We start from the raw sequence: 12,704 nt of genomic DNA on the forward strand, positions 1-12,704 counted from the left end.
ATGACATTTGTTCTCTGCATTTAACCCATCCAAAGTGCACACACACACACACACATCAGTGAACACACACCCGGAGCAGTGGGCAGCCATTTATGTTGCGGCGCCCGGGGAACAGTTGGGGGGGTTGGTGCCTTGCTCAAGGGCACCTCAAGGCCTGAGACTCAAACCCACAACCTTAGGGTTAGGTGTCAAACTCTCTAACCATTAGGCCACGACTTCCCCTTATGTCAGTTCAAACCAGTCTGGCCCTGGTCCGGGGTCATTCTGATGCTCCATTCTAATGTTTTACATTTACAGCTTTGGCACACACCCTTATATAGAGCAAGGTACATTTATCTCTTTTATACAACTTAAGGGCCTTGCTCAGGGGCCCAGCAGTGGCAGCAGCAGCGATTCGATCAATAGTCCAACACATTGGACAACCACTAAGATACCACATACTTCTGTTTGATCATTCGTGAAGGTTAGCTGAAGCTCTTGACCTGTATGACTTCATGTACTGCTCTGCTGCCACCTGATTGGCTGATTCAATATTCGCATATATGTACAGATGTATGGTGTGCAAGTGTATCATTGTATTTTACTTGCCTTTATATGATTTTCTCTTCGAATCCTATCTGATGCATTGCACTTTACGCTAACACGGAAACAAATAACTGTGGTTTGATGATGTTGTTTGAGACGAATGGATACCGAGTGTAGCCCATATAGCCTTGCTGATCAGATCTGTACTCAGATTTAAAAAAAACCCCTCATCACCAGAGACAGGTCGTCATGGCAACCAGCTGCAGTATAATCACAAGAAGTACATTACTCCGGGTTGATTTGAAGCTCTGTATCGTCTTTTTTTTCTGCTTTCAGAGGGACAGAAGATGTACTGACATCGAAAACGCTAAAACGACATGGCAAAAGAAAGGAAGGGATTATTCTAATTCTAATCTAAACATACACACATACACATCCTAGACAAAAGCATTAACACTAGATAATCTGGATTACGTAATAAATACATAAATAACTTAATTAATTAAAAATAAATAAATAAATTATATATATATATTGTATATATGTATACATTATACATATTTGTATAATGAAGAAATGGATTGCCATAATGCTGAGGTTTCTCATGAGTCCTACTGTTCTACCACACTGTTATATAAAGGCACCTCAGCACACATGACACGGATCAGATGCTGCCACAAGCACAGCCTCACCAATCTGGACACCAAACTAGACCGATGAAGACTGGAACAAGAACAAGACTGTTGTTAGGACACAAAAACAAATACTGTCCCTACCACCTACAACTAGTTTTTGTGGCTAACTGTATTTTATGTTTACATCCACTGCACTTTAGTCATTTAGTCGCTTGTCATTTATTGTACTGCAGTTTTACGCACTTTACAGTATGTCGTACTTTGTGGGTCTACGTAGTATACTTAGCTCGGTGTTTTAATGTAGTGCCGTGATCCAGGAGGACCTTCGCTTCAGTTTACTGTGTAACTGCACAAGCTGTCGATGAATACGACAGTAAAAGCTTCTCGACTCGAACATAAAAATACCCAAATTATTCCCATGTTGTTCACCTGGATACTCCGAAGCTTCCTGTATACATTTGTTTCTGATTGCAGCCGTGTTACATCAGCAAATTACTTCTTGCTAATGTCCTGGATTTAAAGTCTTGTCTACATGGCAGACGAACAAACAGATCACACAAGTTCAAGGTGTGCTCCGAATGCTAATTATGAACAACTTATCTCAGATGCAACAGAGGTTCGGTAATTAGGGTGAGTCAGGAGCAAAACATTGACGTGACATACACATTGGTAGTTTTTATTGTTGATACCTTATTCAGTAGCTGCTGCTGTAGATTTACCTTTACACTGCTGACTCTCAGCTGATGACAGGCGCAGCTCTGTGCTTGGATTCTATTTGATTAAGGGAAGCAGAACAAGCCTGCATGTTCATGTGAAGAGAAGATAAGATTAAACATCTGTATTTTTAGCAGAATAAATTGTTTTTATATATGCAGTATACAATAACATCAACAGGTACAAGGGGTGTTATGCCTTGAGTGAAGCAAAAGACCAAACCAGGCAGTGTGTGTGTGTGTGTGTGTGTGTGTGTGTGTGTGTGTGTGTGTGTGTGTGTGTGTGTGTGTGCGTGCATGTTTACTGGACTTTCTCCATGGGCTGCAATACATCTAAATTTACTTCTGTCAGTACACTTGCCTCCAGTACAAGAGATAATATGCAAGGAATAAAACATGATGGGATGGTGTTATATATTAAACAATAAAAATAAATTGGTGTGTGTGTAACGTGGACATGAGGCAAACCTCCTAAAGGTGATCAATGTATTTTATTCCTCATATGTGTCTAGCCTTCTCAGGACACCTTATTATGTATGAATGGCCATGAATTTACATATATTTTAAATAATAAAGAGCCTATGTAGAGCACACTCCCCGTCGACCCATGTTCTTAACGCCTCTCCTTTACATACGTTTGTAAATCAAATTCGCGAACTTCACTTGACCCGAACACACCTTCTTCACACAAGCTCACATCTCAACACTTAAATTATAACAGACGTCAGCATCGGTGCAAAAAAATATCTCTTTTATTTATTTATTTTTTTTATTATAGCATTGGTACACAGACAACTGGAACAGTTTTGACACTTCTGAATGTTGCCTAAGGAAAAGATAACTTTGGCAAAAAGCAGCAAACTAACAGAAACACACATCAAAGAGGGAAGTGGGGTGTTGGGGATTACTGGAAGCTTGCAGAGCGTACGATAAACCACATTTACAGAGGAGTGAGTAAGAGATTTATTTGTTCACAATTAGCAAGAGTGAAAGAAACCGAAAAATGCACATTGAGTATACATCGTTAATCTGCTTAAAAGTAACGTTTAAAGGATTGACGTCGGCCGGCGTTTCCACTCCGGCCCAAGCGAAACTGATGTAGGTCAGAAATAAAGTATATTACAAGCGTTTAGAATGATTACAGATGAATACATGGATTCCCACCCGAACGTAGCAGTAAATTGCTTGAAAGTGTAAGGAAACATCTGAGAAGCCTTATTTACAACTGTACAGCTGGGTCAAAGTTCATCTCAACAACATTATACAGCAAACAAGTTTCACACTAGGGTCATATTTTATGTGACAATTAAAAAAAATGCTTTTTAAACGAATGGACAGAACTGAACGTCTGTTTAAATGCAAGATTGAGGAAATCCGAGGAGAGAAAAAATGGTGTCTGACGCTCTCGTTTTCATCAAAAAATCGATTTTGAAATCACCTCTAATCTCTATTGAGTAAATTGTCATTTGTTCTGCATTTGTACATCTTCATTAGGAACATAAACAGATGCTACATGGGAGAAATCAGTCTCGAAGTATTAATCCGAGGTTCTAAGAGCGCTGGCTGCATTTATGTAATAAAAAATAATGATTAAAAAAAAACCTTACATTAATGTGTACTGTGCTTACAAGTTTAATAATAAAAAAAAGAATCAATCCATTTCAGAAAAGTTAGACATGAAGGGTTTTTTTTTTTTTTTGAAGGTGTACCATATCAATTAATTTAATATTTACTCAGGTAATACTATGACAGCTACATTGTGAAGTCTAGCTCAAAACCAGAGAAGAATCAAATTTTCCTTTGGTGATTGCCATCAGCGCATCATTAACATCCTTCAGTTTAAAAAGCAACTCCAGCAAAGTCATAGAAATAACAATAACAACAGAACCTTAATCTGTATTATTTATTAGACTGATTATTTGTTCCATTGCATGGGACAAGATATTGGTGAGACACAGCGATGATACATTTTTTTTGCTTATACCTTGTTATTGTTGTTGTTGTTTGTTAATTGTTTTAGTCTTTATGGTTACAAAACTCCTGACTTGCTGTCTTTTAGCTCAAAGCATCATTCCTTCAGCGATACATACATTTTCAATCAATCAATCAAAGTCCAGCATGTACAATTTATCCCGGTAATGAAACTGTAATCTATTATTTTTTAATTTATTGAGCAGGTCTAGCTTTTCAGTTCATGATACCTGCACCATGTTTCATTCAATAAAGCTTTCTCTCTCATTAAAGGTAATAAACATCTTGTGCAACCTGTCTGCACCATCAGATTATTAGGAACATATCACTGTATATGATCAAATACGGTTTACCAGCCTAGCAAAATCAGCTTAGTGTGTCAGGTATAAAAGTTCATGTTGCTTTTAACTTCTAAAAAGAACTATGATAGAGAAAACACCACACAGGCTGTCATGTACTCATCAAAAGTGAATAAAACGATGCGTCTGTCAATGGTTCCACGCTTCCTCCGCAGGGATTAAGGTGTTTGAATAAAACGCCTGCTGGAGTTGCTCTTTAAAGCTAAATCGATTCTGCCAGAATTAACAGGTCAGTTCCTCTTCCATTGAGGCAGACTAAAGCTAAAATAAAGTGCGATTGCTGTGAGCGAAATGAATGGCAACGAATAAACAAGCATTACAAGCATAAATGCGTTATTTACAAAAGAAAAATACATTTAAGTACATAGAAGGTTACACCTTTTAGCCATTTTGCAGAGAACACCACGGAGTGATCTAATCATTAATGTCTCTGAATCACATGCAGTAACTAAATGAATGTGTTGATTATATGTGCTGCTAATAGCTGTACATTGATCATGGGGAATGAAGAGAATAAGCAAACAGACTAAATATCTTCAATAATGAAACAGTTGAACAGTTAAATGTGATTTTTTTTTTTTAACCTTACGGTTACGGAACTTAACATTTTGTGCAGATTTTATAATCGATGCGACATAACGGGAAGAAACGGTTTCATTTATGGATGTTACAAGCATTAACATTAAAATAGAATTTGCATGAGTAAAACTACAGTAAACACTACCGTACCGCCGGGACAGAACCTTGCACATTGTATTCATCCTTTTAGGAAACGTTTTGACTACAATAACACAAGCACTAAAAGCAAACACTGATCTGTTCCCGTAAACAAGACTAGTTTAATGTGCTTTATCATATATGCTGAAAAAGTCTGGATAGCACATCGGTTGTATTACTGCCTTCATCTTGTTGCCATCTTAAGGGATGTTCCAATTTTTATTAGCTTTATTAGATCAAAAAGAAAATAATAAGCCTTGGAGATCTGGAGGATTCTGTACAATGGAGTGTTGTACATGGTAATGGAAAGCAGACCCGATTAGCATGATTTACATGATTTATAATATCTGATGCTGTTTAATTAAGAGATAAGATGCGACTTTAATGTCACTTCTTTGTTAAGTCCAATCTTTCGGGGGGAAAAAAAAACCCCAGAAAATGTTACCGATTAGAGCTGATGTATACAGAAGCACTTATTTATCCTCTTTGAATAAAATGAGCTTTTCCTCTTTATAACTTTTCTATCCCAGTGCGATATATATATATTCTGATCAATTGTGTCCAGAAAGAGTAAAAAAGTGCTATTCAGCTCTATTGGAGACTAACTCATTACGGTCTTCCCCGATACACCCTGTCAATTTAAGAAACAAAAGCTTATCGCTGTAATTTCAACACTAATTTTCATTCTGATTTTATTGTCCTGAAGATCCAGCCTGCTGGATAAGATTTGCTTTAAACTTAACGTCAAATCAAAAGTGGGGACACTTACAGTAGGTAGACAACCCCAGAATGCGTACCAGAGAAAATCCAGTTTACAATTTGAATGGATACGCAGTAATCTGTACAAAACCCCCATTGTTAGCAATGTGGAGCTAGAAAGAGTCTCCTTTTCATATCTAATTTTTCACATTTTGACTCGACAGAATACGGACCATTTTTGCCTCTTGTGATGTATTATCACCTGGGAAATAGACTAAATCCTTACAAGAAGCTTCACAAGCTTGATAAATGCAACTAAAATGACATCTAGAGTGAAATTCAAGCTTTTGGCTCCTGTTTCTCTAAAGGACATGCTCGGATCGCAGGGTTTCTGTTCAAACAAGCTTAAATGTGAAGTGTAGCTATCTTGGATTTAGCCTCATTTTTAGTGGAAGATTACAAAATTAGATTTGAATGAAAAGCACTACAATCACAGCACTTAACACTTAACTGCAATGAAATAATTTTTTTTTTTGCTGCAAGAATAACAGAAAGCAAAAATAAATAGTTGCTTTAATTTTTTTTCCTCTCCTTTTTTTTATTTTATTTTTTTTTACAAAAGACTTATTCTGTAATTATTCTCCATTACTCCAACTATTCGGTCTTACCTTGTCAAGAAGTAAAAGCGAGGGAAAAAACGATGTCATCTTAAAATGGCTCAAAACTATCACGAAAAAAAAAAAAAGAAACGTAGTAAAATAATTAAATGTCAATAAATAGACTGTATCTCCAAATACACCTGGTTGCCCAGTTTAAACTGTTAAAGCCACAATCAGGAATCGCAGTAATTGATTGCCTTTACACCACCACACCCACTAGAAGATAATTACTACTTAGTTACCACATTCAGTGAAATAAATCCCTAAAATTGAGGCTTTCGGCTTTGTTCTCAACTTGCGTCGATGATGTGATGTCAACGAATATGACACACGCAAATGAACAAAACCACAAACATCTGTGCCGTTCCAGCCCTCCACACCGACACCGGGTGGAGAGAGAATACAATGAGAGGCAACAACATTACACTACAGAGAGGTGATGGTGACTTTAGTCTTCGTATGCAGCTTCCTTGTTATTTTAGGTGGTCTTGACCAGGTCGTAGACATGAATGTGGAAATCGTCATCGTATTTGATGTAGTAGACAGAGGGCTTAGCAGGAACTTGGTAGATGACCAGCCCGGTTCTCTTCACTCCTTTGTCAGTAACATATTCAACCTGCTTACCCACAAGGCTCTCTGTCTCCTCGCCAGGCTTCCTGTCAGCAGGCAGCAGGTGCTTGTTTTCTGAGGTACAAACAGGGGGAAAATATTCTGTGATCTACTAGTGGACAAGACACTAACACCTGCCTCAGGTTTATGTCAATACAATTATTTATTAATTACACATTAACTATTCCGATCTGCCCTCTTCCTCAAACACACGATTAAGGGAAGTAGGGTTGCCAAGAATGAAGGGCAAATACTGCCAGTGTATTTTATAGTAATGATTCTAATGGACAAAAGCAAGTATTATTCAGCAAAGGAGAGCAGCAGAAGATTTTCACAGTTCAACACAAATCCCTCACCTGCTTCTGGTAAAATACGGAGGTCACCCTCCTTGTAGTCGTCCCACAGCTGGTACATGTACAGCACTGGGTCCTTCTCGTAGGTGATGTAATACCAGTTAGTCATAATGGGGGCCCGAGACAGCACCATCCCTCTCCACTCGTTCTTTTCTCCATCCTCTTTCTCAAACAGATGCTCCACCGCTTTGCCCACCAGCTCCTCTGGGTCATGTGGCACCTTAATCTTATTGTTCACTAAAAAAGAAAGTGAAAGCATATGTTGAGTTAGTTTACACAGCATAACAAACCTGTTTATTTCTTAAACTAAAAGTGCGAATTGAAATCTACAAATATCCGAATCTAATGTAAATATTACTCTATTTTATACAAATAGCATTGGCTTGTTGTAAAAATTTCACATTAAATAAATTATTCGTTTTGCCCCCGTACATGAACGTGGGATGTGGTAGCCTAGAGGTTAAGGTGTTGGGCTACCAATCAGAAGGTTGTGAGTTCAATTCCCATGTCCACCAAGCTGCCACTGCTGGGCCCCTGAGCAAGGCCCTTAACCCTCAATTGCTCAGTTGTATAAAAAAAAATGAGATAAAAATGTAAGTCGCTCTGGATAAGGGTGTCTGATAAATGCTGTAAATGTAAATGAACAAAGTTACGGTCTATTATTGCCATGTCTGCTCTTACCCCACCTAATAAACTGTTCTCTCTGTGTGCTGCACATGTTCTCTTGTTGTCAAAATCTGACACTTTTCCACTGTGGTGTAAATCTCCTCAAGCTCTGAAGCGGTCTGATTTATCTTATGCTATTTATGCTTGACTCCTAATCTCACATGGATAAAACTAAAGACTTGAACTTCCCGATAACTCCTGCTGTGATCATAAAATCAATCCCAGACTCCTTTTACACTAAACAGTATGTATCCTTTCAATGTCATGCTGTTTGCCTTTTCTCTACTGTTACTAATGTTTACTATAATATAAACTTTTTTTTAACAGTACTATATAAACAACATTGTACTGAACTATCTGAACTATACCGTTCAGATTTTAGTTTTGTTTGTACATGAACAACAGAGGTGTAACGCTGCGTTCACACTAGCAACCATGAAAGAAAGATGTCTGAGAAAGAATGAAATTCTCATGCCATCGGCAAGAATTGAGCTTCTCAATTCTGTAACAAACAATTATAATAAAAAAGTCTATTGGCCACACTGAATTCTGACCCTACAGCATAGGTTTCTACTCCCTTAGCAATAAATAAAAGGGAAGTATATATGTAAAAACAATAAACCTACAATAAACAAAGCAACTAATAATACATAGTAGATAATCACAGCTTTATTACATACACAAATCTTTCCAACACTGGGTACTAGATTTGCATATAATGTCTAGCCAGTTACTAAGAATCAAATGCTATTTGATAAAAAAGGACCTCTCTACTGATTAGTACTGGCTCACTGGGGTATCTATTTTTCCACCATCAGTCACTTCCTACTTGCTTTAGGTTTTCTAAAACTGATTGTCTGACTTTACATTTGGTTAGATGAGTGAATCACCAGTAGGCACTGGTACTACCACAGCAATTTAAACCACATGATGAAGGTTAAAGACAAGTTTACTTTATCAGGAACAAACCTCCACAACTTCACACTGAGACGTATGTAGCTGACTTCCTGTTCACATATCATGGTTTCCTGTTTAGCCCAAGCTCTACTCACCAATCTTCTCAGTCAGCACTTGCAGGTTGGACACGCGCTCGTCTTTGAACAGCTCGATGCCATAGACACAATCAAAGCCATCGTATTTGACCATGAAGAGCGAAGGGTTGACGCTGAGCCGGTCTAGCACGGTGCCTTTCCACTTAGTGAGCGCACCCTTCTCCCTCCAGCTGTGCTGGATCCTCTTACCCAGTAGGCTGTTGGGGTCGGGGGAGAGCGAGTCACTCAGTTCTCCACTGCTGCGTTTCCTGTGTGAGGAGAGAACGTGCAGATGAAGTTAAAACGAGTGAGTTGTTATTCGATACTAGCAACTCAATAAAGAAAGCTACGTTTTAATAACGAACTACCGATACTTAAATATAATATTCTCTCCACCGTTCTCCTAATCATGTCACATCAGAGTAAAACAATATATTTATGAAGATGCAGGTGAATAGCTTCAGTTAATGTTCACATGAGACATCAGAACAGTGGAAAATGTAAGCACAGAGACTTGAGGCAGAGGCAGATGGACTGGTTTGATTATTTCAGCACCTGCTGATCTGCAGGGATTTTTACACAGAACCCTCTAGACAGAATGGTGCAAGCAACAATAAACATCTAGTGAGCAGCAGGTCTGCTGGTGAAAAGGCCTTGTTGAAGAGAAAGATAAGAGGAGAGTATTCAAACTGATTTGAGCTGACAGGAAGTACAACCATTCTTTACAACAGTGGTGTACAGAAAAGCATCTCAAAACCCACACAGTGTTGAATCTTAGGGCAGATTACCAAAGGACCACACTGGGTTCAGCTCCTTTCAGCCAATAACAAAAAGCCGGTCAGCTGAATATGGAAAAATGCCCCAATTCTTTTTCAATTTTGGTTGAATGGTTAATAAATTAGCAGGAAACAGGTGTTTTATTAAAGTAGCCAAAGTAAGGGATTTAATTATATGAATAACATTTAAATGCATGTAGTGAGAATAATACATTTTTGCTCACAAGGCATAACAGAATGGCACAATCATCAACAGAACCTCTTTATAAGAGTTTGAACAGTACTGACTGGCAATTGCAAGTGTTGAGATATCTTTTTATATCCTTTCCTTGCTTTATAAAGTTCAGCTATCTTAATACGCAGGTCCGTTGGCAGTTCTCTCGTCTTCCCCGTGGTGCAGTATTTAACCAAGTCAGAGCATCACTTCATGAGCTGAGAAACTCAATGACTATTTTATGTACAGACACTAATTACAATTAATATTTCCAGCATCTATATTTATAGCACAGCTCTGCTGAACTCTCGATGCTGATTGTTCAGAAGATGTTGATTAATTTTATAGATTGATAAAGTACAGCTCCTACAACAGTGCTGTCTGTAATTCATTATCAATGTGCTCTTTTTTATAAGCTACAACTTATATAATAATAACAATAACAATAATAATAAGACATCTAATCAAAGATATAAAATTGTTGACATTCTGAAAGGAGACGTTTATTTAATACTCAAGGACAGAATCTAACTTTGTAACAGCAAGAACCGTTTTTTTTTTTTTTTTCTGCCACAGGATGATTTTCACGACATTGGACTCTGGTTTGTCTGTAAAATGTTTTTCTTATGAAGTTAAAGAGAAGAGACAGTGGAAAAAATGACTGTATGACTGCTATAAAATGAGTGAAACAGGAAGTATCTTGTCTCACAGAACAACATTAAATGAAACTCCGATCAGTTAAACTGATGATGTGTTGAACAATCATTTCCAGTGTGCTGTTACAAGAAAATAATCAACTTCCGATACGTATAGGTAACTCACATCAGGTTGTGTCACACCACCAACCCGACGCTGATAAAGCTCCTGTTACAGCTATAGTGTGTTCTTCCTGATTTCTATAATACTGATGACGTGTATGAGGATGTGATGAGTCCAAAGAGTGCTGTGGGCGAAAGCTGCTGTAAAAAAAAAAATGAATGTGACTTACCTGCCCCTTTTCTTGGACATGTTTACAGTTCAACAACTGCTGCTGGCCAAGTGTGAGGAGAAGGAAAACAAACCACAAGATTAGGGACAGACAAACGAAACGAAACCAAACAAAACAAAACAAAAGCTACACGCACATTCGCAAGGGAGGGGTTTACCTCTGTGGTTTAACACGTGACTTTGACAGGACACTAGTGTAAACGGTGTTATTTAACCAAAAAGAAAAGGAGTATCACTTTATTCTTCCAGCTCACAAGATAAGCCTGATAAGAAATACACAGTCGGCTCAGTTTCACAGACTGTAACGCTGCACTCGTGTCTTGTCACTTGAGATCTGAAGCATGACCGAATGAACAACAAGATCACCCGTATTGCATCACAATAATTATATGCAATTCAACACAATAAAACGTCTCTGGCTTTTATTCTGCTCTTAAATATAACGAATGCGTGTGTAGGCAGTGTATTTGGCAGCAGACGGCACGTGCTAACACTGCGGCATAACGACAGACTAGCTGGTCAGGTAACTAGCCTATTAGCTTAGCATAGCATAGCTTAGCTTATTTTTCCCTACAGCTACAAGCTGTTTATTTGGGAGCCTGAAAACGGGGACATTTCTTTCACACCGCTACGAATTAAATCCGAAATATAAAAAATACACTATTACATCTACAATTCAATATAAATATATATATACAAATATATAGAGTAAAATTAGCAAGCTAGCTAGCTAGCTAACTAACTAACTAAACAACCATGTTTAACGTCACCAAAAATGCTCTTCGTTTAGCTGTGTACTATATCCTGCGCAACAGGCAAAAACAGCCTCGAATAAAACCCATTCCCATTCCAAATTGGCCTTTTTTTTACTCTATATCAACATAATATCCACATAGAAAACGTAAAAGAAACTAAAAACAACAAAAATACCTGGCCTCTATTTTCATGTCTTCCCTCTGCAGAAAATTGTCTGCCTCATAGACGTCGCGACGTCAAAACTGGTGCCAGTCATCGAGGGTTGAACTACAAAACCCAAGATGCACCACGAACTAACCAGCACCAGGTGTCTAAGCATTGCATTGTGGGGAATGTAGTTTGCCTCTCTCTTATATAGAAGGTGAAAAGACGAGATACTGTATGCATTCCTTCACTGTCTAGAAGTGACGCATTGTAAGCAAACTACTGATTGCTCTAAATAACAGTTGGATTTTTTTACGTTGTTTGTTTTTTTAACACGAGTTTGTTTGCGAGCAATGTCTGCACCCATAATTACACTATTATATAATAATAATAAAAAGCGAGATATTGAACACTGACAGCAGCTCAATAACCTTCGAAGTGCAATTATGGGTGCATTTCTCAATAATAATCACTAGATGGCGCGCTCTGAATATTATATGAACATCCAAGCTGTCTGGAATTTAATGTGCATTTAAAACATAGGAGAGAGAACAGAATCCTCTGGGAAAATTTCCATTTCAATTCTTAGAAATAGAATGAACCAGGGCCTGGGTCACCTGGCTCACCTCACCTGGGTCACCTAGCTCACCTCACCTGGATCACCTGGCTTGCCTGGGTCACCTCACCTGGGTCACCTGACTCACCTCACCTGGGTCAATTGGGCCACCCGGCTCACCTGGCTCGCCTGGGTCACCTCACCTGGCTCGCCTGGGTCACCTCACCTGGGCCATCTGGGCCACTTGGCTTGCCTGGGTCACCTCACCTGGGTCATCTGGCCCACCCGACTCACTTGGGTCACCTGGGTCACCTCACCTGGCTCACCTGGGTCA

General features: G+C 38.5%; 1 protein-coding gene across 3 annotated transcripts; it reads right to left on the reverse strand.

The window, feature by feature from the left end:
* Window positions 1-2,603: 2,603 nt before the first annotated feature.
* Window positions 2,604-11,956, reverse strand: zmp:0000000521 (spindlin-W). Of its 3 annotated transcripts, none has more exons than XM_027150679.2 (5): window positions 11,845-11,956; window positions 10,916-10,954; window positions 8,959-9,206; window positions 7,244-7,477; window positions 2,604-6,962 (listed from the first exon to the last, which is right to left on the reverse strand). In XM_027150679.2, exons 2-5 carry the CDS (start codon window positions 10,933-10,935, stop codon window positions 6,757-6,759), a joined length of 708 nt encoding a protein of 235 aa, XP_027006480.1. In that variant the 5' UTR covers window positions 10,936-10,954; window positions 11,845-11,956; the 3' UTR covers window positions 2,604-6,756. The 3 variants fall into 3 exon arrangements, with proteins under 3 accessions (XP_027006480.1, XP_027006478.1, XP_027006479.1); XM_027150677.2 differs by having other exon boundaries at window positions 10,916-10,957; window positions 11,845-11,946; XM_027150678.2 differs by lacking the exon at window positions 11,845-11,956 and adding an exon at window positions 11,073-11,178.
* Between the last annotated feature and the right edge of the window lie 748 nt (window positions 11,957-12,704).

The sequence above is a fragment of the Tachysurus fulvidraco genome, chromosome 22 (assembly GCF_022655615.1).
Source record: "Tachysurus fulvidraco isolate hzauxx_2018 chromosome 22, HZAU_PFXX_2.0, whole genome shotgun sequence".
NCBI classification, from domain to species: Eukaryota; Metazoa; Chordata; class Actinopteri; order Siluriformes; family Bagridae; genus Tachysurus; species Tachysurus fulvidraco.

Excerpts from the sequence above, each read along its gene's own strand:
- zmp:0000000521 (XM_027150679.2), bottom strand. The coding sequence starts at position 10,935 with ATGTCCAAGAAAAGGGGCAG. Across the intron at positions 9,207-10,915 it reads ATGTCCAAGAAAAGGGGCAG|GAAACGCAGCAGTGGAGAAC; the intron begins GTAAGTCACATT and ends CTCCTCACACAG. Across the intron at positions 6,963-7,243 it reads CCGTATTTTACCAGAAGCAG|AAAACAAGCACCTGCTGCCT; the intron begins GTGAGGGATTTG and ends TTTGTACCTCAG.